The sequence below is a fragment of the Sinohyriopsis cumingii genome, chromosome 11 (assembly GCF_028554795.1).
Source record: "Sinohyriopsis cumingii isolate HCF-2022 chromosome 11, ASM2855479v2, whole genome shotgun sequence".
Taxonomy (NCBI): Eukaryota; Metazoa; Mollusca; class Bivalvia; order Unionida; family Unionidae; genus Sinohyriopsis; species Sinohyriopsis cumingii.
Window position 1 is genome coordinate 112,166,920 of NC_142971.1, and position 24,480 is coordinate 112,191,399.

Consider the following 24,480-nt stretch of genomic DNA (forward strand, 5'->3'; position numbering starts at 1 on the left):
GGAAGTGAAAATGACCAAGTAGAGCTAGCACTTTTTTGAAAGGTGCACATCTGAAGTAAGGCCAAGCTGTATCCTCTATAACCCATAGTACACCCATCAATCATACACCAAAATAAAGGGTGATGTGATGTGATTTGGATTTTTAACGTAGCTTTAACAATTTTTCAGTCATATCGCTACAATGTCTGCAATGTGGCAGTTTATAGTGATGTCTAGCACTGGGGCATCATGCTACAGACATGTAGCATGACGTCCCACCCAGTCACATTATCCTGACACCGGGCCGACCAGTCCTAACACTAACCTCTTAATGCTGAGTGCCAAGCGAGGCAGCTGTTAGTACCGTTTTTGTAAGTCTTTGGTATGACTCTGCCGGGGATCGAACCCACGACCTCCTGCATCCGAGGCGGACGCTCTAACCACTAGGCCACCGGAGCGGTCAAAATAAAGGGAATTAAAGGTTCTTTGAATTATACCTAAGATATACAAGGTCTTTTTTAAATAGCCAGTATAACCAATGAGGAAAGCCAGGGAAATTCTTTTTCTTTAAAATCCTAACCCATACAAAATACGAAACTGTAGAGCGCCACCTAAGTTGTTTGTTTTGCTAGTTTGGACAGTTCATAAGAAAACTGAAAGCCAGAGGAAAGGCATTTTGTGATCTTTGCAAGAATGATTTGAATTATGCTAATCACGGTTGTTAGACATTGGAGCAGCAGCTAGATACGATGTCTTAGCCTCAATGTGGTAGTTTTGGGGTACTAATATTCGTACAAGAGCAGCACCCAGCACATCCCAAAGAAGCTGCATACAAAGAAATTGAATATCAGAAGCACAAATTACAGCCAGTACAGGGATGTGTTTGGAAAAGTAAAAAATAAAACCTTGATGAGAAAGAAGTGAGTAAAGATTGATAGTAAGTATTATGCACACCATAGTTTTTTATTATATAAAGTGAGTTCTGATGAAATATTGAATATTCATCAATAATGTATCAAGATATAACATATTATGATTTCTTTTATATAAATATTTTTTTGTTAAATATTTGTAAAAAGTTTTTTGGGGGTCTTTTTTTCTTCAAATTTATTTATTTAATTTATATCTTTAATAATTGTGCATTATGCATAATAAATATATCAATAAACTTTATCTCTATTTAATCATAAATTTTAGAGATAGTTATCAAGAGATATATGTATCTTTAAGATCCAGTTTTATGTATTTTTATGTATTAAAATATCATTAATCTATGCTGTATATGTATATCTCCATGTCAATTATTTGTTAAAATATAAGACAATTATGTTAAAAATGTTAACTATGATGTCATCTTGTTTATGTCATATTGTTTATTTCATTGATCTAATGACATAAGCAATGATATTGAATTTAGTTTGAATTCAGTCTGATGAAGTATTAAAGCGAAACTGGTCACACATTCTACGATTTTGTGTTGTTTATTTTATACCTTATAAAGACTGAAAACTGAGCCAAAAATGTCTGCAGTGACAAAAAGGAAAGCAAAAGAAATATTTGTCAGGGAGACAAAAAGACCAAGACTGGCCTATTAATATCAACAGTGGATTAAGTCCAGTAGGGAAAGAGACAAGTGAATTTATGTTATTATTAGTATATAGTTGATGTATTTTGGTGTTTTATTTTGCAGATATGTTTCTGAAAAAAGGAAAAGTGTAATATAATATTTGCTGAACAAATTTAAAAATTATTGTGACTGAATTACTGTGTGAACACTGGCATGCACATAAAATAGCTTCAGCACTAATATTATTGGAGAACAGTGTGATGTACCAATGAATATTGTTAAATTCTTCCAGTAAAGTTGAAAATTTTAGTAACTTTGTTAATTTTTCATATGATTATTTTGTTATATACTATGATAATAAAATCCAACAGGAGCAGTTTTTAATGACTGTAAAATGCATTTTTGGCCTGGGCCTAATGGCCCCCTGGACCCTTGGATCAGAGATGCAGCCCCTCAAGACCCCATTGATGGAGAACCCTAAACCCCCACTAGAGATGTTTTCAGTAGTTTTATGGAGGACTGAAATCATGTCTGCATAAGGCAGACCACTTTAATTGCTCTAATGAACAGGATTACAGTAATGGAATAGTATGTTATATTAGATACCAGTCTAGTTCAAGCTGAATACAGAAATTGATGGAAAATGACTTTCACAACTTTAACACATAACCTTCACATTGGCACTGTTGATACTGCAATTGTAGACAAGACATGAATATTGTGTCTGGGTACAAGCTTTAAATATAAAATAATATTACCTCAAAGATTAAGTTGAATATAGAACTATATGAAGAAGACATTGGACATTTAAAAAAACTTTAACACTCAATTCTAATGCTAAAGAAGATGATTGTGATGATATCATGAGAAGTGTCACTCTATGTCTAACTATTTACAGGCAAAACAATAGCACACATCATTAAAGAAATTCTTGCCTGAATTCTCTGGCCGGGGAAGACCTTCCCAAATTTCAACTACAGCCTTGTCTCTCAGTCCCTCCAATATAAACAGATGCATGGATCTATCCAGGACTTGAAAACCAGTCACAATATCCAAGGAACGGCTCTCCTGCTGAGTTCTGAAAAATGAATGCAACTGATTGAGCAGAATCAATTTTCTATGCATACAACTTTTTAAAATACAACTGGGATTAATACTATCTCTTGTAATGAAAAATGATTATCATATTAGACACAGGAACTCTATGAGACTTACAAATCTGAAAATTTAAGACTTCAAAATGCATTTATTAACACATTAACCCCTAGCTATGGGTTAATATGGCAGGAGGTAGTAGCCTTCTGCCGAGCTTTGTAGCGTCATGGTCATGCATGATACACTAAAGTGGGTGGTATTATAGAAAGATAGACAGATGTAGCTCTACAATGATACCAAATAATCTGGAATTTCTAGTTGCAATACAAAATACAGAAGGAAAAATCTCAATTTTTGGAATCAATTTTTTTCTATCCAAAATTGGCCAATGGTCGGGATCAGATTTTGTGTCTGGATTTTAGACTTTTTGGTCTCAGATCTGAGGCAAACCGGTATGAACTGCAAACAGACAGATGAACCTTTGCAAAAAATAGGAAAAGATGGGCATTTTGAATAAAAAGTGGTCTTGATACAAAAATAATGGGTCCGTTTAGCAAAAAAAAAAGAACTCCAACTTTTACCCTTCTGCTCATTCACAAGCAAAATAGCCAATGAAAAATGATGTTTCTAACACAACTAGGCAGTATGTTATTGAAAGATCACCTGGGATTAAGTGTTTTTGAATGCATTTAGAAAAAGCTTTCAAAATGTGTTTCCTACTCGAATTTCAGGAAAAAACGAAAAAAACTAAGAGGGGTTAATGTGTTAAGATGCAAAGAAGAGGTAAAAAATGTACCACTATCCATCTTATGCTATAGAAAGTTTGTAATCTTTCCTTTCCATGTTCTACTTACGATGATAACTTGTATGTAGATAGAGCAGCATCTATAACATGTTGTGGCATATCATCCAGTTCCAGTGCTCGAGCATTGATCTTGGTAACGAGAGCCTGTAGCTTGTTAAGGAACACCACATTCCTGTAGTCAAACTTAAACACTATTCTTCCGAATGGACACTACATGAAGAAAAATGGTTGATTTAAATATTTCAAATATAAATAAGCTTTATCTGGCAAAACGATATTCTTCTATTGTTGTCTGGGAACAGATAGGCTTCATCATGTGCCCTCAACTTCACTTGAAATCACTGTCTAACATGTTTTATGTCATAATTCATAAATACTAGATGGGAAAATTAAAAATTAGCAAAATTAGCAAAAGTAGCCAGTTTGTCTTGAGAAAGTTGCGTGCCATTTTGTAAGTGTATAACCAATTCAGGGTTTGAAAAATCTCAAAATATTCACTTACCCAATTAGGCAAGGACTAAATATTTTCACTCACCCAGAATAAAATCTTACACAACCCACTGTTACAGCAATATAAAGCTGACACTGTCAAATTTGACTGTACAAAGGTTGTTTCCAGAACTTATTCTGTGACTCTTCTAATACCACTTGTAAATAATTACTAATAGAGATCAGTCAGATGTTTTCTGGTAAGCACTGATAAGAAAGAACTTGAGATTGAAAACAAAGAATTTGAATTGCTTAATCAAAACAAATGAATTTTAATGAACAAAGATGGCAATATTCTTCACAAAATATCCTTTTCATTAAAGATATTCACCAATCAGCCCATAACCATCACTTCCTGGGTCAGTCATTTGACCTCTGAAAATTTTAACTGGCCATTTTCAAGTTGGTGGAGTGAATGTTCAACCCCTGCAGTCATATATGCATGTCAGATAAATTATTCTTGCATTTCAAAGTTTTGAAGTCAGAGTGGAGCTAAACATCACCCCTACAGCCAGCTGTCTGATACAGTCGTGTACTTTTAATCTCAGCAGGGTCATTGACACTAAATACATACAGGAGGGATGATAAAGTCAAGATTAGCACTAAGACAGTAATGATTCATCACCAAAACATTTCACAAATGATAAGCAAATAACTGCAAACTGAGCAACACCCTTGTACCAACTGTTTAAAATGACAGATATTTAGTGAGAGAGAGAGAGAGAGAGATGTATTAAATAATCTATGACACTGACAAATATATGATGAATTCTTTTATCTTTTCATATAACAACTTTATCTTTTCAACATATAGCATCCATTTAAAAATCACAATTAATAATTCCAAAGAGCACAGAAAATTATATGTAACATGTGATTAGTCCATAAAAGGAATAGGTGACAATGTGTTTATATTAAATCATATGCTTCGATGGATTTGTAGGTACAAATAACTACAGTACTAAGAAATATTCTGTACATACATGCATGAATAAGAGTTTAAAAAATAGAAACAAAATCATACTTGAATAAAATAAACGCACAAGTTTAACTTCATTTATCACCAGTACAATTATTAAAACAAACACCATGACATAAAAATGCAGATTTAAGAGTAACAACAGAGTATGTGTCTGTTTCATCATTCCTTTCAATAAGCACATGTGCATGTTCCTTTTTCTTTCCCTTTTTTGCATGTTTGTGTCTTTCATCAGTCCATTCAATATATCAGAATGTATTTTCTTCTGTTTTTTCACTTCCACTATTATGTGCTTTAGTACTGAATTACATCCAACATGACTAATATGATTATAAAATTTGGTGTAAAATTCTCCATTGATATTACAAGCTGTTTGTTGAAACAAGTCAATTTTCAACATCTCATGATGCAGTCTAAATGTAGGCCTTCCTGGGAAGTGTATCAATAACAATGTGATTGATTAATGCAGTATGAGAGAAACATCCAGACAAAAGGTCATCTGACTGGTATAGTGGATTGCATTATGATATTTACCGACATAAATAAAAGATAAGTGAAAGAGCTTAGGAATGTCATTAAGCAACACTACAAGTCATACAGCGCATGGGAATTTCACTCTAAGCCTACAATACAAGTTATACAGAGCATGGGAATTTCACTAGCTTACAATACAAGACATACAGAGCATGGGAATTTCACTAGCTTACAATACAAGTCATACAGAGCATGGGAATTTCACTAGGCTACAATACAAGCCATACAGATATAGGGAATTTCACTAACCTACAAAACAAGTCATACAGAGCATGGGAATGTTACTAACTTACAACACAAGTCATACAGAGCATGGGAATTTCACTAACCTACACTGAAAGTCATATAGATCATGGGAATGTTATAACCCACAATACAAGTCAAATAGAGTATAGGAATAAAAGTATTAGTTTGCATATATGAAAATAAACTGTAGAAATTGAACATACTTCATTGGTAGCGGGAATCTGCTCCTTGTATTTCACTTTTTCTAGAGTGGTCAGTGGGTATGCTATTTCAACTTTGACCTTTAACATAGTACGGGCCTGCAAATAATGACCAGCAGCAATAGGAGAGTCCACTGAAAAGTAAATGAGAAGAAAATTCATATGGAACTGCTATCAGATAATGTATGCAAGTTTTAGTCATTATATATGCAAACACAATTGTAGATATGAACTGGTTTTTATCACATTACCACTGTCATATTTAAGTAATACCGGTATACCCATATTATAATGTTCATATATGTAACACATGTAATAAAACCTCATGTCATCACAAATTACATTATTACATCATGCAAAGAAAAGGTGTAATGACTGAAGCATATGAATATATTTCAATATACATTTAGTACAATATTGTGTGGTTTAGTAAAATAAAATCAGTATTTTTTTGTCATACAAAAACAGAATCTTACATCTGTACTCATTTCAAATGAAATTTTTTAATAATTTCAATCTTTTGCTTGCCAAGTTTCATGAACTTCAGTTGAACTAAGCACTCATCTAAATTACTCCATCTATTCATGGAGTACTATTTTTGTGGACTTAATAGTTGCTACATCCCATCAGCCAAATACCCTGGAAACAGACCATGTAACCATTTTCTCAGATATGGCATAGCCTTAAATACTAACCATGAAAGTAAATGAACTGCATTGTCTGTGACAAAAATTGCTTTGTATTATAGGTTGCCATAGGAAATTGGTCAGAAATAACTGAAAACAGTCCAACAGAAAAAACTGAATCTTTTTCCAACAGAAAAACAACAACTTGTATACAGTAATAAAATATTTAATCTAGGAGATTCAAAATTCAGGAAGAATCCAACAGAAATAGACCAGGATTCTAAGCAGAAAACAAAGCAAAATAATTAAATTAGCTAATGAGAACTCTGGCTAAGCAATGAAAGCATATTCCAAAAGAGCGGCAGGATTCCAGTTCTAAATATGCAGAAGAATTCCAAATGGAATTTAGTAGCAGTATTTCAGTTTCGAAATAGGGAAGGATTTCTTATCACTTGTTCCATGAAAAGATGCAACTTCTGATTACAAAATTCTTTATGTCAAACAACCTTTCAAGCTTGAATACATTTTATTCTCAGCAATATTTAATAGGTAAGTTTAAAAAATACCAACAGTTACTATGTGTAAGTGAAATATAAATTCAAACATTCATAAATGAAGGGCGTTTTGCAGTCATCCAAAATTAGTGGGTTTCTTTTTACGTGACTGACATCAAGACTATGCAAGAAATTTGTTTATGGGACATGAATACTAACCCACAATGCTTAAAAAACAGTAATTAATGTAAAACTTAAACTAGATAGGTGAACAGTCAGGTTTTACAGTTTATGCCCTTGCCATGTTTACACTGGCAGGGAATAAAAATGAACGACTTAATAATACAGGATTCATCATTCCACACAGTATGTTACAGAATGAAATGAAAATCTAGTAATAACATTAATTTTTGTAAAACTGAAAAAATGAAGATATATTGTAATAATTGCTAATTAAAATCACAATCTATGCAAGTCATCTACATAAACATACTACAATGTAACATTAATGCATTATGTCAGCTGTCTACTTCATGTTTTTGTCTAAATTATGCTAACAAAGTTTTGTCAAAATGTTTTAAAATCTGTATTTGAAAAAAAATTAAAAACTGCAACAAGAGCATGAAAAACCTAATCAGTCGATAGGCAGGAGTGTCTGAGAAAATAAGCTAAACAAAAAGGTTTACCAAATAACTGGACTGTGAAATATGTGTCACAGTAGTCTAATTTTCACTGGAGGATGCAGTTCTCCACATGACTTCCAAGTTCCAACTTATGTAACACTATGAGCAATAGTGTCTGAAAAAATGAGCTAAGTGCAAACTGTAACCTAACTGTTCATGCCAGATGGATAGATAGATGGGCAGATATCAATCCATAAGCAAGACCATTTTGTAATCCAGTCAAAAATATTGAACTGAAGAACTGTGATGAATAATATGAGATATATATACACCTCTAGTTTAATGTGTACCCAATTTCAAACAAATATCTGGTTTTACAATTTTTGGTGGATGAACAAATATTTTCAAAATACTGAAACCAGATTATTTGTGAAATAACAATTTACACATCTGGATCTGTATCAGTCAAATATGGGTTCCAAGTTTCAAAATGACATCTTGAAAGGTTTTTTACTTTTGTTCCAAAGACAAAAATAAGATTAATGGATAGATGGATTAACAGACAACAAGACAAAGTCATTAAAAATACAGTGGTCCCCCTCTTTATACAGCACCACCACCAGCAGCCCTCACAAGCTGCCACAATTTTATCTAATACGTGTCCAGAACTAATATTTAATTCATACAACAAGGTAAGTAATCCAATTATCTCTATCAATGTCTATTCCTTGATGTCATTACAGAAAGAAATCTTGGCTAAAGTACACAGTAACATGTACCATTATGGTTAATATTACATAATTATCTATAAATGCCAACATTTACAGCAAATGGGCTCAACAATGTTGCGACTGAGTTTTGGGCTTCACACAGTTGTTGAATTCTTCTCTTTGATGATAATGACTGGTCATATTTGTTAAGATCATAACATGGTCAAAACAGGCAAGATATGCCTTTTATGAATTCACACATTAAGACAATTTAATCTTGAACAAAACAAGGTACCAGACAAAGACCAAAAAATCATGTGACAATGCATGTATCACTTCCTTTATAAACAAGGCATTTTGTCTACTCTACAAAAGTTTCATCTGCATGATTCAATTGCAGTACTGTACAATTAGCAATAAATTCTCACAAACTTTAACCTGTCAACACGTAACTGGAAAATTACTTTAGAAGAAACAGTAAAAGTTATTTGACTCAATGACGGGCGCAAGTGTTCAGGAGTTCTTGCTAACAAATCTGATGTTAGAAAGACTCAAATAAACAACCTTGTAACAGATAAGGAGAATATTCTGCAGTATTCGAAAAATGAAGTAAATGGTAAGAAAATTATTTTAAATGACAAGCAATGTTTGTACCAAGATTAAAATAACATTTCTGAATGGTTCTGCAATGTATATGTGAACAACACACCACTCACATTTCATGCTTAAGAATCAAGAACTATTAATGTATGTTCACTTGATATAAGTCTATTCTTAAAAAGAGAAAGAACCTTGTAATAATGAATGCTCCTTTTAAATGAAGATATTAAATGTTTTGAAGTTATATGTAGCTTTCCTACTACCTATGCATACACATACTTCTTACAAATACAGTCCGCACTTGAAAAGACCAACCATCTTATACGGCGACTTTCCCAGTGCAGAAGGGGTAGTCATATAAGAGGGGGACCACTCTATTTAAAATAAGAATTGTGAATAACACAAGGTACATCTATGTCACTAGCATAACATTTACCGAATTTCACTGAGATATTGTAAATGCTTTTGGAGTTTTGCCCTGGAAGTGAAATTGCAGATAAGGGATGGATGGAGAGAATAATGGAAAAATAACAAAAGCACTGAGAAAGAAGAATTGTTAAAAGGAAAAGAGGCTTATCTGGACCACCAGTCTAATATGGGTTCCAAGTTTCATTGAGATGTCTTTTATGATTCTGGAGTTGTGCTCCAGATTTCTTGAAATATTGGAGGTTGTGCCGTTGTTTAAATTTATATTCTGTCGGCTGTGGTTATACATGGGTGTAAACACTAATTTTGTGACAGTATAACCACTAATATACATCAACAAATCTGAAAACACAAAACAGCTATCAGCTCCTTAAAAGGCAGATGATAATAATAATAATAATAATAATGACCAGAACATGTCTCAATCTTACAGACTTGCCAAAGCAGCCTGTATATTTTTTGAGATAGTACATGAAACCCTTCATGGCAAGTAGATTTCAACATGGGGCAACTGTCTCTTCAAAAACAACTTTTCCATAACCTCCTGTGTAAGAAAACTTTCTCTGGAGCAGTGGAGCACTTTTATGGAGTATTCTTACAACTTTATCCCTCTCACATGAGGTCATTCTTCTTTGAGGTAACTTAATAAATGCAGAAGGGATAGTCTTGTAAGAGAGGGTTAGGGGAGCAATAGTAGTTCAGTTCAAAGAGCATCTGACATGTAATACAAAAGGTTGCAAGTTTGACACCCAATGCCTGGGTCAGTCTTGGTTATCTGCCTCAGTGTGTCCTTGAGGAAGGTACTTAGCTTGATTTCCTAATCAGCATGATATAGCCTATCTGTTAAATTGACAATAAAAATCTGGTCAACCAATAAACCATAATACAAGGGGGACAACTGTATTTACATATTACAGTGCCAAAATCCTCAGGATGCACTCACTTACCTGGCCCATCTACTGCCCCTGCTATGCCCATCAGTTTACCCCCTGAGCTGTCTCCCTCACTAAAGAAGTCTGGGATGGGACAGTTGTATACTGGAACCTTGAGGTACATATAGCGTTGGCCCAAAAGAAGATCTGATAAATTCAGTTTAGCAATGCCATAGGGATCCCAAGGCTTTCCCCTGTCCTTAAAAGGATTATGCAGTGTTCTTCTTCCTGTAATATAATGGGAACAATCAAAATGAAAACAGGCAAGTTGGATTATAAGAGAAAAATACTACCATGGTGAAAGCAAATAAAGTAGACTCTATAGTCAACAGATAAAGTGTTTCCTTGGGATCTGTATACAATGTAAGGTTCATAAACATTGCTGTATTAAAAGTATGGGTGGAAAGAATCAGCTGACTTGGATTTCTACATTTCATTTTCTATTTTAATTTACCCTTTTCCTTAAAAAAAACTTGTACCTTGATCTACAAGAAAAATTCCTCTAAATCCATCCTTAACCAGAATAGAATTTAAACCCATAGCACTGTTGGACTTAAAACCTATACAAATGCTTCATTTAAATGACAATGGCCAAACAAACTAATTCTGAACTGGCTGAAGTAATTTCAATTTTTATTTTAGCATTTCAAACAAACATATAGAAGAATGCCTCGTTAGCAATCACAAGCTGAATCCCATCTACACAATGCTAAGCCTAGTTATACTGTACTAATCCCATCTATGCAATACTAAGGCTAGTAATATCATATTAATCCCATCTGTGCAATACCAAGCTTAGTCTTACTGTATTAATCCCGTCTACACAACATTAAGTTTAGTCCTACTGTACTAATTCCATTGACACAATACTAAACTTAGTCCTACTGTACTAATCCCATCTACACAATACAAAACTTAGTCCTACTGTACTAATCCCATCTACACAATACAAAACTAAGTCCTACTTTACTAATCCCATATACACAATACAAAACTTAGTCCTACTGTACTAATCCCATTGACACAATACTAAACTTAGTCCTACTGTACTAATCCCATCTACACAAGACTAAACTTAGTCCTACTGTACTAATCCCATCTATACAAGACTAAACTTAGTCCTACTGTATTAATCCCATCTACACAAGACTAAACTTAGTCCTACTGTACTAATCCCATCTATGCATACTAAGTCTGGTCCTACTGAACTAATCCCATGTACTCATTAGCTAACTCTGACCTTGAAACAAATTTATGGATTTTCCAAAATGTTGCTGAGAACACCTCTCTCTCTCTCTCTCTCTTTATGTGTGTGTGTGTGTGTGTGTTTGTGTGTGTGTGTGTGTGTCTCTCTCTCTTTCTCTTGATCTAATTCTATAAGAGCTTGATTTTACAGCCTTTATTATTTTGGGAAAACAAATTATAGCATCTGTGTACCTTTTAGTGATCTGATAGTTTGAAATAGTTAACAACAATCAATCAGTTCATTTAAGTTGAAAACTCAACCAATAATACCTGATCATTATAGTTATTAGAAACAAAAATGGCACCATTTTGTCTTCCAAATTATTTTAACCATAATGTTTTGCAAAAGTCTGATAAGATCCAGAAGGCAAAATTAATGGTAGATATGTATTTATTTTTATATTTTTGTTACATACATATTTTGACATGGTCCCAGCTGGGCAACAGACAAGCCTATAAATACCCTCTCTGCAGAAAATGATTATATAATAAAAATTTGACAAAAATCATACCAGCCTGTAGATAGTAACTACATGGGCATGTTATGCAACAAGTCTGGTGAATTTCCATCAAATGTTGAGAGAGAGAGAGAGAGGAAGAGAGAGTGAGAGAAAGTGAGTGAGAGAGAGAAAGAGAGAGAGAGGAAAGGAGGGAGGGATAGATAGAATTATAATATCCACACACTAATCTTTTCAAATAGCAATGATAGAAATCATATATTGATATTTACATATAAAATATTAAGTGAATGTCTTTAAAGATCAAGGATTCTGATGAAGACTCAATGTTACTCACCAGCAACAGTTCCAACATTGCTAATTTTCTCATCTTCAAGATCGTCACCAAACAGTGATGCCTTTAATTTGATCTCACTTGGCTTTCGATCACGATCATGAATCTCTATGTCAAGAGGAAGACCATTTAAAAATTGCCGCAATTCAGACTTTTCCAGGGAACCTGAATAAATAAACAAATGTTTCACACCATTTATGAAGGTAATATCAATACAAGATAAAAGGAAGGTAAGGCCGGTGAGGGAAAATCAGTCAATATAAACGTTAACAAGAAAACAAAATATTAATCTCAAAATCAACTGAACATGTTCAAAGAATTCAAATGCTCCACTACACTGCTGTAGAAACAAAACTTAACCAGATGGATTGATTATAGTAACACTATATACACCTATCACCTACATGGTGGGTTCTGACAAAATAATTAGAAATCCTGATAGTAAATATCTGACAAGTAATAAGTGCAAAGACTAAATTAAAACGATCAGCCTTTATTTAAAATAAAATTTCTAATAAGCAGGAGCTCATGAGATTCCCCATTTTTGTGTGGAATAAATCAAAGCTTTTAATTGTCTGATAACAAACTTTCTCATCAGAACTTTCCGTTGCTCTAAATTCTAGTAACCCATGGCTAGGTTGTTGGGTACCAGTAAATGGCATGCCCCTGATGCACATTACTAGGTGGGATATTGATTAATGGCATCTGATGCTGTCTGCTGTATCCAGTGCAATATATCTACAATACTATCACTATATCACAATGAGAGAAAATATTTTTAAAACCAAATTGTTTGACAGATTTTCATTTCCTTAAAGACAGTATCATTTCCCTACTGGCAGCCTTGTTGATTTGACATCTTATGTTGATTCTTGCCCTCAATCTGGTTTCAACTGGAATAACCAAAGCGCTAAGCATGTTTAATTACCGTGTAAATAACATTGCATAGCCATGTGGTTGTTGTGACAATGTATATCGTAATTAAAACAAGAATGAATTGTTGATTTAGTGCTGTTTGTTGATAATGGAATATAGTAGTGTCGTAATACATGACGATTATCACAATCATCAGGTAACTGAAAATAGTCTTTTTTTCTCTTTGCAAAAGCTACAAAATAAAAACTGCCCTGAATAAATAAGGTCTTGTACACTGACATTTTGTTTCATCTCTCTCTCTCTCTCGTTCACTAATAACAACAAAAATCTTTTTGAGTACTTTTATTTTTATTGTAATTAGATTCTTGAGTTGAGAGCAGAATGAGAATATATGTTTACTTTATACATTTGTACCATTAGATTGTCGAGTAGCATGTGTTACATAGAACTTGTTCAGGTACGATCCCTTTATTTTTCATACATGGTCAGTACCACCAAATGATAATTATTTATTTTAAATGAAATTTTTCATACACTGAAATTAATAATTATTTTTTTGTGTTCAAAAAGTTACATAAAATACGGCACTGGTGATTGGAAGACTTGAGTACCATCACATGAACAGCTGAAAATGATTGGTGACATGACATATTGCCAGATGATGCAACAAAATTTAAAATTTAAAGACAAGATAGGATGCTAGAAAGAAGTGGATAAGATAAATATGTGTCCTACATAAATAAAAAAAATTCATCATAAAAGTGTCCTACGTAAATAAAAAAAAGAGTTCATCATAAAAAAATCATAAAGGAAGCTGCAATTATACAATAAATCAGTTAGACAATGTTCTCTTGTGCAATACCAGTGACATAATAGAGTTGGGGATTCAAAGGTTATAGGCAGGGAAAACTTAGGCAATAAATTGCCCTTGCTAATTTCTGTAACAACCCTTTTTGGTGTCCCATGCTACAAAATCTCTAGTTTTCCACGAATACAAAAAGTCTAACTATAGGAAAACCCCATACAACTGGAAACCCTTTAAACCAAAATCAGTTTTTAGTTTTGAGAGGTTTTCAGTTTCTGAAGTTTTGGCTGATGTGAAAAAGGATGTCTTTTTATAGGTACTTACATACTTACATGATGATAAAGACAGAAAATGTAATTTATGAGAGAACCTTTGTGTATGTTTGTGCATAAGTGCACAGCTTAAGAAAAATGTTTGTCTCTTAAAATTCAATAAAAACTTAGCTGAACAAAGTATGTTGCTTTTGAAAGTCACATTCAGTCACATGAATAAATAAAGTTTCCTAATATGCAAGTGAAGACAAAAGACAGGCATGGATACTTAAAGGTCACCGGCCATATTCCAACATTTTGCTTTTTACACCAGATTTTTATTACATCATTAAAAGTAGTTATACTTGAACAAAAAGAACAAAAAAGATTATCAAGTGTAAAGAAGAAATAATAACTTAATTACTTGAAACAGAAGTACAGAATGCTGTTACCTCCCCTTAGCTATGATTTCCCATGACCTATAGAGGATGCCAACCGGAAATGACGCACATTTATCCCCACAAGACAAAGTACATGCTTCTTGTTGTTGAAAAATAAAACACTATAAACTATGGATAGGGCATGTTTAGATGAAACTACTGAAAACTTGCTTATTGTTTAGCCTTATATTAAAATAAGGGTTACTGCCCTGAGATAATCAAGATGGATAGAGACACAAATACCTAAAGACACAAGGTTTCTACAGAGAGCAAGACAAAGAGCATTGCCAACAATCTGATTCTATTTGTAATTCTGGAATAAAATAAAGTGAGATGCAAAAAGAAGACAACAGATCAATTTATATATGCACAATGAAATATTTAAAGTGTAAACTGTTGTACAATCAAACCTTATGATTATCACACCTGTTTGGAATAACACTAACAACATATGGTTATCATAACTGTAAGGATTACACAGATAACATATCATTATCATACCTGTAAGAATAACACTGATAATATATGATTATTATGCCCAGCAGAATAACACTGATATTATATGATTATTATGCCCAGTAGAATAACACTGATAATATATGATTATTATGCCCAGTAGAATAACACTGATAATATATGATTATTATGCCCAGTAGAATAACACTGATAATATATGATTATTATGCCCAGTAGAATAACACTGATAATATCATTATCATGCCTGGTAGAATAATGCTGATAAAATATGATTATTATGCCTGGTAAAATAACACTGATAACATATGATTATCATGCCTGGTAGAATAACACTGATAACATATGATTATCATACCTGGTAGAATAACACTGATAACATGAGTATCGTGCCTGGTAGAATAACACTGATAACATATGATTATCATGCCTGGTAGAATAACACTGATAACATATGATTATCATACCTGGTAGAATAACACTGATAACATATGATTATCATACCTGGTAGAATAACACTGATAACATGATTAACGTGCCTGGTAGAATAACACTGATAACATATGATTATCATGCCTGGTAAAATAATGCTGATAACATATGATTATCATGCCTGGTAGAATAACACTGAAAACATCATTATCAGACCTGGTAGAATAACACAATTATCATACCTGCTAGAATTACATTAGTAACATAGGATTATCATACCTGTAAGAATTACATTGATGTCATCAAAGTAAACATTTTTGGCATGAGTCCTGCTAAGGCTTGTGTAGGTTTCCTGTTGTAGGAATGTGTATTTACAGTGGACCGGTAGACATCTGGAAAAAAAATGCAATCATTTATTTGAAACTATAAATCATAATGAGTAACATTTAAAATAATAGTTTAATTTTTGTATTATAATGAGTAACATTTAAAATAATAGTGTAATTTTTGTATTATAATGAGTAACATTTAAAATAATAGTGTAATTTTTGTAGTGTAATGAGTAAATTTTACAATAATAGTGTAATTTTTGTATTATAATGAGTAAATTTTACAATAACAGTGTAATTTTTGTATTATAATGAGTAAATTTTACAATAACAGTGTAATTTTTGTATTATAATGAGTAAATTTTACAATAATAGTAATTTTTGTATTATAATGAGTAAATTTTACAATAATAGTGTAATTTTTGTATTATAATGAGTAACATTTAAAATAATAGTGTAATTTTTGTAGTGTAATGAGTAAATTTTACAATAATAGTGTAATTTTTGTATTATAATGAGTAAATTTTACAATAACAGTGTAATTTTTGTATTATAATGAGTAAATTTTACAATAACAGTGTAATTTTTGTATTATAATGAGCAAATTTTACAATAATAGTAATTTTTGTATTATAATGAGTAAATTTTACAATAATAGTGTAATTTTTGTATTATAATGAGTAAATTTTACAATAATAGTAATTTTTGTATTATAATGAGTAAATTTTACAATAATAGTAATTTTTGTATTATAATGAGTAAATTTTACAATAATAGTGTAATTTTTGTATTATAATGAGTAAATTTTACAATAATAGTGTAATTTTTGTATTATAATGAGTAAATTTTACAATAATAGTGTAATTTTTGTATTATAATGAGTAAATTTTACAATAATAGTGTAATTTTTGTATTATAATGAGTAAATTTTACAATAATAGTAATTTTTGTATTATAATGAGTAAATTTTACAATAATAGTAATTTTTGTATTATAATGAGTAAATTTTACAATAATAGTGTAATTTTTGTATTATAATGAGTAAATTTTACAATAATAGTAATTTTTGTATTATAATGAGTAAATTTTACAATAATAGTAATTTTTGTATTATAATGAGTAAATTTTACAATAATAGTGTAATTTTTGTATTATAATGAGTAAATTTTACAATAATAGTGTAATTTTTGTATTATAATGAGTAAATTTTACAATAATAGTGTAATTTTTGTATCATAATGAGTAAATTTTACAATAATTATGTAACTTTTGTATTATAATGAGTAAATTTTACAATAACAGTGTAACTTTTGTATTATAATGAGCAAATTTTACAATAACAGTGTAACTTTTGTATTATGAGTAAATTTTACAATAACAGTGTAATTTTTGTATTATAATGAGTCAATTTTACAATAAGTGTAATTTTTGTATTATAATGAGTGAATTTTACAATAACAGTGTAATTTTTGTATTATAATGAGTAAATTTTACAATAACAGTGTAACTTTTGTATTATAATGAGTAAATTTTACAATAATAGTGTAATTTTTGTATCATAATGAGTAAATTTTACAATAATTGTGTAACTTTTGTATTATAATGAATCAATTTTACAATAACAGTGTAACTTTTGTATTATAATGAGTAAATTTTACAATAACAGTGTAATTTTTGTATTATAATGAGTAAATTTTACAATAACAGTGTAATTTTTGTATTATAATGAGTCAATTTTACAATAATAGTGTAACTTTTGTATTATAATGAGTGAATTTTATAATAATAGTGTAATTTTTGTATTATAATGAGTACATTTTACAATAACAGTGTAATTTTTGTATTATAATGAGTAAATTTTACAATAACAGTGTAATTTTTGTATTATAATGAGTCAATTTTACAATAATAGTGTAACTTTTGTATTATAATGAGTGAATTTTATAATAATAGTGTAATTTTTGTATTATAATGAGTACATTTTACAATAACAGTGTAATTTTTGTATTATAATGAGTACATTTTACAATAATAGTGTACTTTTTGTATTATAATGAGTAAATTTTACAATAAGTATAACTTTTGTATTATAATGAGTAAATTTTACAACAACAGTATACATTTTGTATTATTCAAAGGACAGTAACGTCCCAGGATTTCATGGTTACTCCAAACCATACATTTTAAGATCTCTTAACCCATACTTACCTTTATGGATGCATGTATTAGCATTTAGTAGCATGTCAGCACAATAATAGCTGAATGGTGCTGATTAAAGGTAAAGTTTGAAATAGGCAAATATAAAGGAATTTACAAATACTTGGATATACCTTTCTATTCCACTAATTTAAGTACTGACAAACATGAAACGTTTTACCAAAAAAAACCCAACCCATAATAACTGATACCCAGAAAACAAAATGAATTCACATTAGCTGTGTATGGGACAAGTTTCTACTGGTTAAATTTTCATGATTTTTACAACCCAGTAAAAGATGATAACAATTCAAACTTCCAACAGTTATAGCACTGGAATTAATAACAATTAGAAATAAGAGGTCAAGTGGTGTTTATATTCACAGACTTAAATACTTTATGACATAAAGAGAATTAGATTTTGTATGACATAACCAGATGAGTTTAAAAACAATTCCAATAAAATCACCATAACATTTACCAATATATTAAATTTAGTACTTGCATGATAAACAATCAAAAACTACAAGTAATGGAAAAATCTTATTGTAAAGTTTGTAAACCACAAATGAAAACATACCACATATACTTGATGATACGGTGAGTCAAACTGCAAATTGTACAGACCCAGAGCATCTGTGGCATACTGCACTGGCATATCTTGGTCTGTGCAGTTTGTTAGGAGTACTGTAATCAGTAGAACAAATAACATAGACCTTGATTTGCAGTTTGACTCAACTTATAAACAAGTACAGACTGTATCAATGACTTTTATTCATAATATAAAAAATGTACCATTTATTGAAATCCTGAGATGAAGGCCAATAAAATGTTTAGAATGCATATTTTTATAAGACAATTTGTTCATTTGCTGTGGTTTTTTTAGGGTCATCAAGAACCAAAAATAAACCACAGTCATCAATATAAAAAAGCCAGACTTTTTTGACAATTTGCTCCAACTAATCACATTTGTTCCGAAAATGATGTACAGAGCACACATTCTCAATAACCAAAGGTAAATTCAAGCTTTGTTCCCAAAATGATGTACAGATGATACATTCTCAATAACCAAAGATAAATCCCAGATTTGTTCAGATTTTTTATCATCAAACCAGGCACATTAAACAACAGTATTTCCACAATTATATATACAAATCTGTACATTATGCAATTGACCCCACCCCCCCAAAAAAAGTAGCACAAGAATTCAGTAAAATAATACATTACCAAATAAATATACAATCATTAATAAACATACCTTGCATGTTATAATCTGCATGTGATCTATAAAATCATTCACATCTACAAATCAAATAACAAGATTTTTTGGGTGCTCTGCCTTTTTTTCTCTACCATGGCAAAATCCCAAAACCCTGCATAGTCACTGGATCAAACAAAGTAGCTGTGTCCTTAACAATAGGTCAATGAGCTTACTAATATTTCTAATATAAGTATTCCATCAAGTTTTATGACTGCAGATACAACACTTTTTAAAGAAAAGAGAGCTAAATGCACAAATTAAATGGAATCAATGGAGCATGAAATCCAGATCACTGTAACCTAAATTGTTCATGGTGTGTAGTCTCCTTTAACATGAATGCACAAATCAAGACTTATGATTGTACATACAACAGCATCAAAGAAACTGAGCTAAAAAGAGAAACAATGAAATTACTGCAGCATAAAAAATAGGTCACCATGACTCACTTTTGTTTGTCGTCGGTAATACCCTCCAGATGATTATACACAATTCATGATTGTACATACAACAAAGAAGGAACTAATGCAAATCTTAACACTAATGCTGATAAAAGCAACAACAACTGGAAAAAATCCTTATGTATACAAATTAGAAAACAAATTTCTTTTAGTGAAGAATACAGTACATGGAGATACTATAAATTCTTACCTCTGACATTTTGACCAAATCTTGATCCAAAATTTACTAAATATTAAGCACAATTTTAACCAGCAGAAGAATGCCAGATACTAAACTAAGAATTCAACTATATGTATACTGAATGCTGTAACCTAAACATCTCGATCGTTGGATAATTAATTGAATAAATATTCCAACTCAATGACATTTATCCTGTTAAATAAAGCCTACTGGAATTGTATTTTCCTGCATCATGTCTGAATCTTAAATTTAGTCAAGAGGTCTGGTTCTGACAACCCATCAATCATACAATGGCTACCATATTTCTGCTAAAAAAATATGTCTGTTCTGAATGAGTGCCATGGGAACAAGCCCCTGTCTAAATGTGAGGATAATGACATGAATATTGGGAATTTGTATCATTGGCTGTGTACAAATGTTGCTGTAGTTCATGGGAAGAGTGTAAGCCCAAGGGATCAAAGTCTCTCCCATGTGTTCCAGCAAACATTTGTACACAGTAAACTATGCATCCATGTTATTCTCACACTAATTAATCAATACAAATTGTAAAATTCACAATTTATTTGAAGTTAGATAAATCCAAGAGATGCAAGGTGAGGAAACAAAAGTTACTGCACTAAACCTGAGAAATAAAAATGTACAAAAAAGGTGTTCTGCACACAAATACCAGCCTGTACTTTAGTATCATGTAAAATTCTAATGCTCAAGTACAGCCAGTTTTATGGCCATCCCAAACCATAAGAATCTGAATAAACAGCCCTGTTTTCATTACATTTTGACTGTGAAGGTATTGACAGGAAATCATCACTTTTTTAAATAATATTCAGGAAAATGTTAAATGAGAGGAAGATCTATGGAAATAATACCTAATGTTAAATGAGAGGAAGATTACAGAAATAATACCTAATGTTAAATGAGAGGAAGATCTATGGAAATAATACCTAATGTTAAATGAGAGGAAGATCTATGGAAATAATACCTAATGTTAAAAATGAGAGGAAGATCTATGGAAATAATATCTAATGTTAAATGAGAGGAAGATCTATGGAGATAATATCTAATGTTAAATGAGAGGAAGATCTATGGAAATAATACGTCATGTTAAATGAGAGATCTATGGGAATAATACCCAATGTTAAATGAGAGGATGATCTATGGAAATAATATCTAATGTCAAATGAGAGGAAGATCTATGGAAATAATAACTAATGTTAAATGAGAGGAAGATCTACGGAAATAATATCTAATGTTAAATGAGAGGAAGATCTATGGAAATAATATCTAATGTTAAATGAGAGGAAGATCTATGGAAATAATGTCATGTTAAATGAGGGATCTATGGAAATAATACCTAATGTTAAATGAGAGGAAGATCTATGGAATAATACCTAATATTAAATGAGAGGAAGATCTATGGAAACAATATCTAATGTTAAATGAGAGGAAGATCTATGGAAATAATACCTAATGTTAAATGAGAGGAAGATCTATGGAAATAATATCTAATGTTAAATGAGAGGAAGATCTATGGAAATAATATCTAATGTTAAATGAGAGTTAGATCTATGGAAATAATATGTCATGTTAAATGAGAGATGTATGGAAATAATACCTAATGTTAAATGAGAGGAAGATCTATGGAAATAATACCTAATGTTAAATGAGAGGAAGATCTATGGAAATAATACCTAATGTTAAATGAGAGGAAGATCTATGGAAATAATATCTAATGTTAAATGAGAGGAAGATCTATGGAAATAATACAAAATGTTAAAAATGAGAGGAAGATCTATGGAAATAATACCTAATGTTAAATGAGAGGAAGATTGGTGGAAATAATACCAAATGTTACATGAGAGGAAGATCTATGAAAATAATACCAAATGTTAAATGAGATGAAGATCTATGGAAATAACACCAAATGTTAAAAATGAGAGGAAGATCTATGGAAATAATATCTAATGTTAAATGAGAGGAGGATCTATGGAAATAATATCTAATGTTAAATGAGAGGAAGATCTATGGAAATAATACATAATGTTAAATGAGAGGAAGATCTATGGAAATAATACCTAATGTTAAATGAGAGGAAGATCTATGGAAATAATACCTAATGTTAAATGAGAGGAAGATCTATGGAAATAATATCTAATGTTAAATGAGAGGAAGATCTATGGAAATAATACAAAATGTTAAAAATGAGAGGAAGATCTATGGAAATAATACCTAATGTTAAATGAGAGGAAGATTGGTGGAAATAATACCAAATGTTACATGAGAGGAAGATCTATGAAAATAATACCAATGTTAAATGAGAGGAAGATCTATGGAAATAATACCAAATGTTAAAAATGAGAGGAAGATCTATGGAAATAATATCTAATGTTAAATGAGAGGAAGATCTATGGAAATAATATCTAATGTTAAATGAGAGGAAGATCTATGGAAATAATACCTAATGTTAAATGAGAGGAAGATCTATGGAAATAATACCTAATGTTAAATGAGAGGAAGATCTATGGAAATAATACCTAATGTTAAATGAGAGGAAGATCTATGGAAATAATATCAAATGTTAAAAATGAGAGGAAGATTGGTGGAAATAATACCAAATGTTAAATGAGAGGAAGATCTATGAAAATAATACTAAATGTTAAATGAGATGAAGATCTATGGAAATAATACCTAATGTTAAATGAGAGAAGATCTATGGAAATAATACCAAATGTTAAAAATGAGAGGAAGATCTATGGAAATAATACCTAATGTTAAATGAGAGGAAGATCTATGGAAATAATACCAAATGTTAAAAATGAAAAGATTAGATCTATGGAAATAATACCTAATGTTAAATGAGAGGAAGATCTATGGAAATAATATGTAATGTTAAATGAGAGGAAGATCTATGGAAATAATACCTAATATTGAATGAGAGGAAGATCTACAGAAATAATACCTAATGTTAAATGAGAGGAAGATCTACAGAAATAATACCTAATGTTAAATGAGAGGAAGATCTACGGAAATAATACCTAATATTAAATGAGAGGAAGATTACAGAAATAATACCTAATGTTAAATGAGAGGAAGATCTACGGAAATAATACCTAATATTAAATGAGAGGAAGATTACAGAAATAATACCTAATGTTAAATGAGAGGAAGATCTACAGAAATAATACCTAATGTTAAATGAGAGGAAGATCTATGGAAATAATACTTAATGTTAAATGAGAGGAAGATCTATGGAAATAATATCAAATGTTAAAAATGAGAGGAAGATTGGTGGAAATAATACCAAATGTTAAATGAGAGGAAGATCTATGAAAATAATACTAAATGTTAATGAGATGAAGATCTATGGAAATAATACCTAATGTTAAATAGAGGAAGATCTATGGAAATAATAAAAAAATGTTAAATGAGAGGAAGATCTATGGAAATAATATGTCAAGTTAAATGAGAGATCTATGGAAATAATACCAAATGTTAAAAATGAGAGGAAGATCTATGGAAATAATATCTAATATTAAATGAGAGGAAGATCTATGGAAATAATATGTCAAGTTAAATGAGAGATCTATGGAAATAATACCAAATGTTAAAAATGAGAGGAAGATCTATGGAAATAATACCTAATGTTAAATGAGAGGAAGATCTACAGAAATAATACCTAATGTTAAATGAGAGGAAGATCTATGGAAATAATATGTCAAGTTAAATGCGAGATCTATGGAAATATTACCAAATGTTAAAAATGAGAGGAAGATCTATGGAAATAATATCTAATATTAAATGAGAGGAAGATCTATGGAAATAATATGTCAAGTTAAATGAGAGATCTATGGAAATAATACCAAATGTTAAAAATGAGAGGAAGATCTATGGAAATAATACCTAATGTTAAATGAGAGGAAGATCTACAGAAATAATACCTAATGTTAAATGAGAGGAAGATCTATGGAAATAATATGTCAAGTTAAATGCGAGATCTATGGAAATATTACCAAATGTTAAAAATGAGAGGAAGATCTATGGAAATAATATCTAATATTAAATGAGAGGAAGATCTATGGAAATAATATGTCAAGTTAAATGAGAGATCTATGGAAATAATACCAAATGTTAAAAATGAGAGGAAGATCTATGGAAATAATACCTAATGTTAAATGAGAGGAAGATCTACAGAAATAATACCTAATGTTAAATGAGAGGAAGATCTATGGAAATAATATGTCAAGTTAAATGCGAGATCTATGGAAATATTACCAAATGTTAAAAATGAGAGGAAGATCTATGGAAATAATACCTAATGTTAAATGAGAGGAAGATCTACGGAAATAATACCTAATATTAAATGAGAGGAAGATTACAGAAATAATACCTAATGTTAAATGAGAAGAAGATCTACAGAAATAATACCTAATGTTAAATG

The 24,480-nt window shown here is 30.8% G+C and overlaps 1 protein-coding gene across 5 annotated transcripts in view; it reads right to left on the bottom strand.

The window, feature by feature from the left end:
• The window catches only part of LOC149789309 (uncharacterized), a 121,861-nt gene that overhangs the window by 43,409 nt on the left and 53,972 nt on the right, over positions 1-24,480 (bottom strand). For all 5 annotated transcript variants that reach the window (XM_089975515.1, XM_089975514.1, XM_089975513.1 and 2 more), the window contains 6 exons: positions 15,900-16,012; positions 12,346-12,507; positions 10,321-10,533; positions 5,898-6,028; positions 3,496-3,656; positions 2,482-2,624 (listed from right to left, as the gene is read on the bottom strand). In XM_089975515.1, coding sequence (XP_089831641.1) covers positions 2,482-2,624; positions 3,496-3,656; positions 5,898-6,028; positions 10,321-10,533; positions 12,346-12,507; positions 15,900-16,012 — 923 coding nt within the window. The remainder of the gene's footprint in view (positions 1-2,481; positions 2,625-3,495; positions 3,657-5,897; positions 6,029-10,320; positions 10,534-12,345; positions 12,508-15,899; positions 16,013-24,480) is intronic.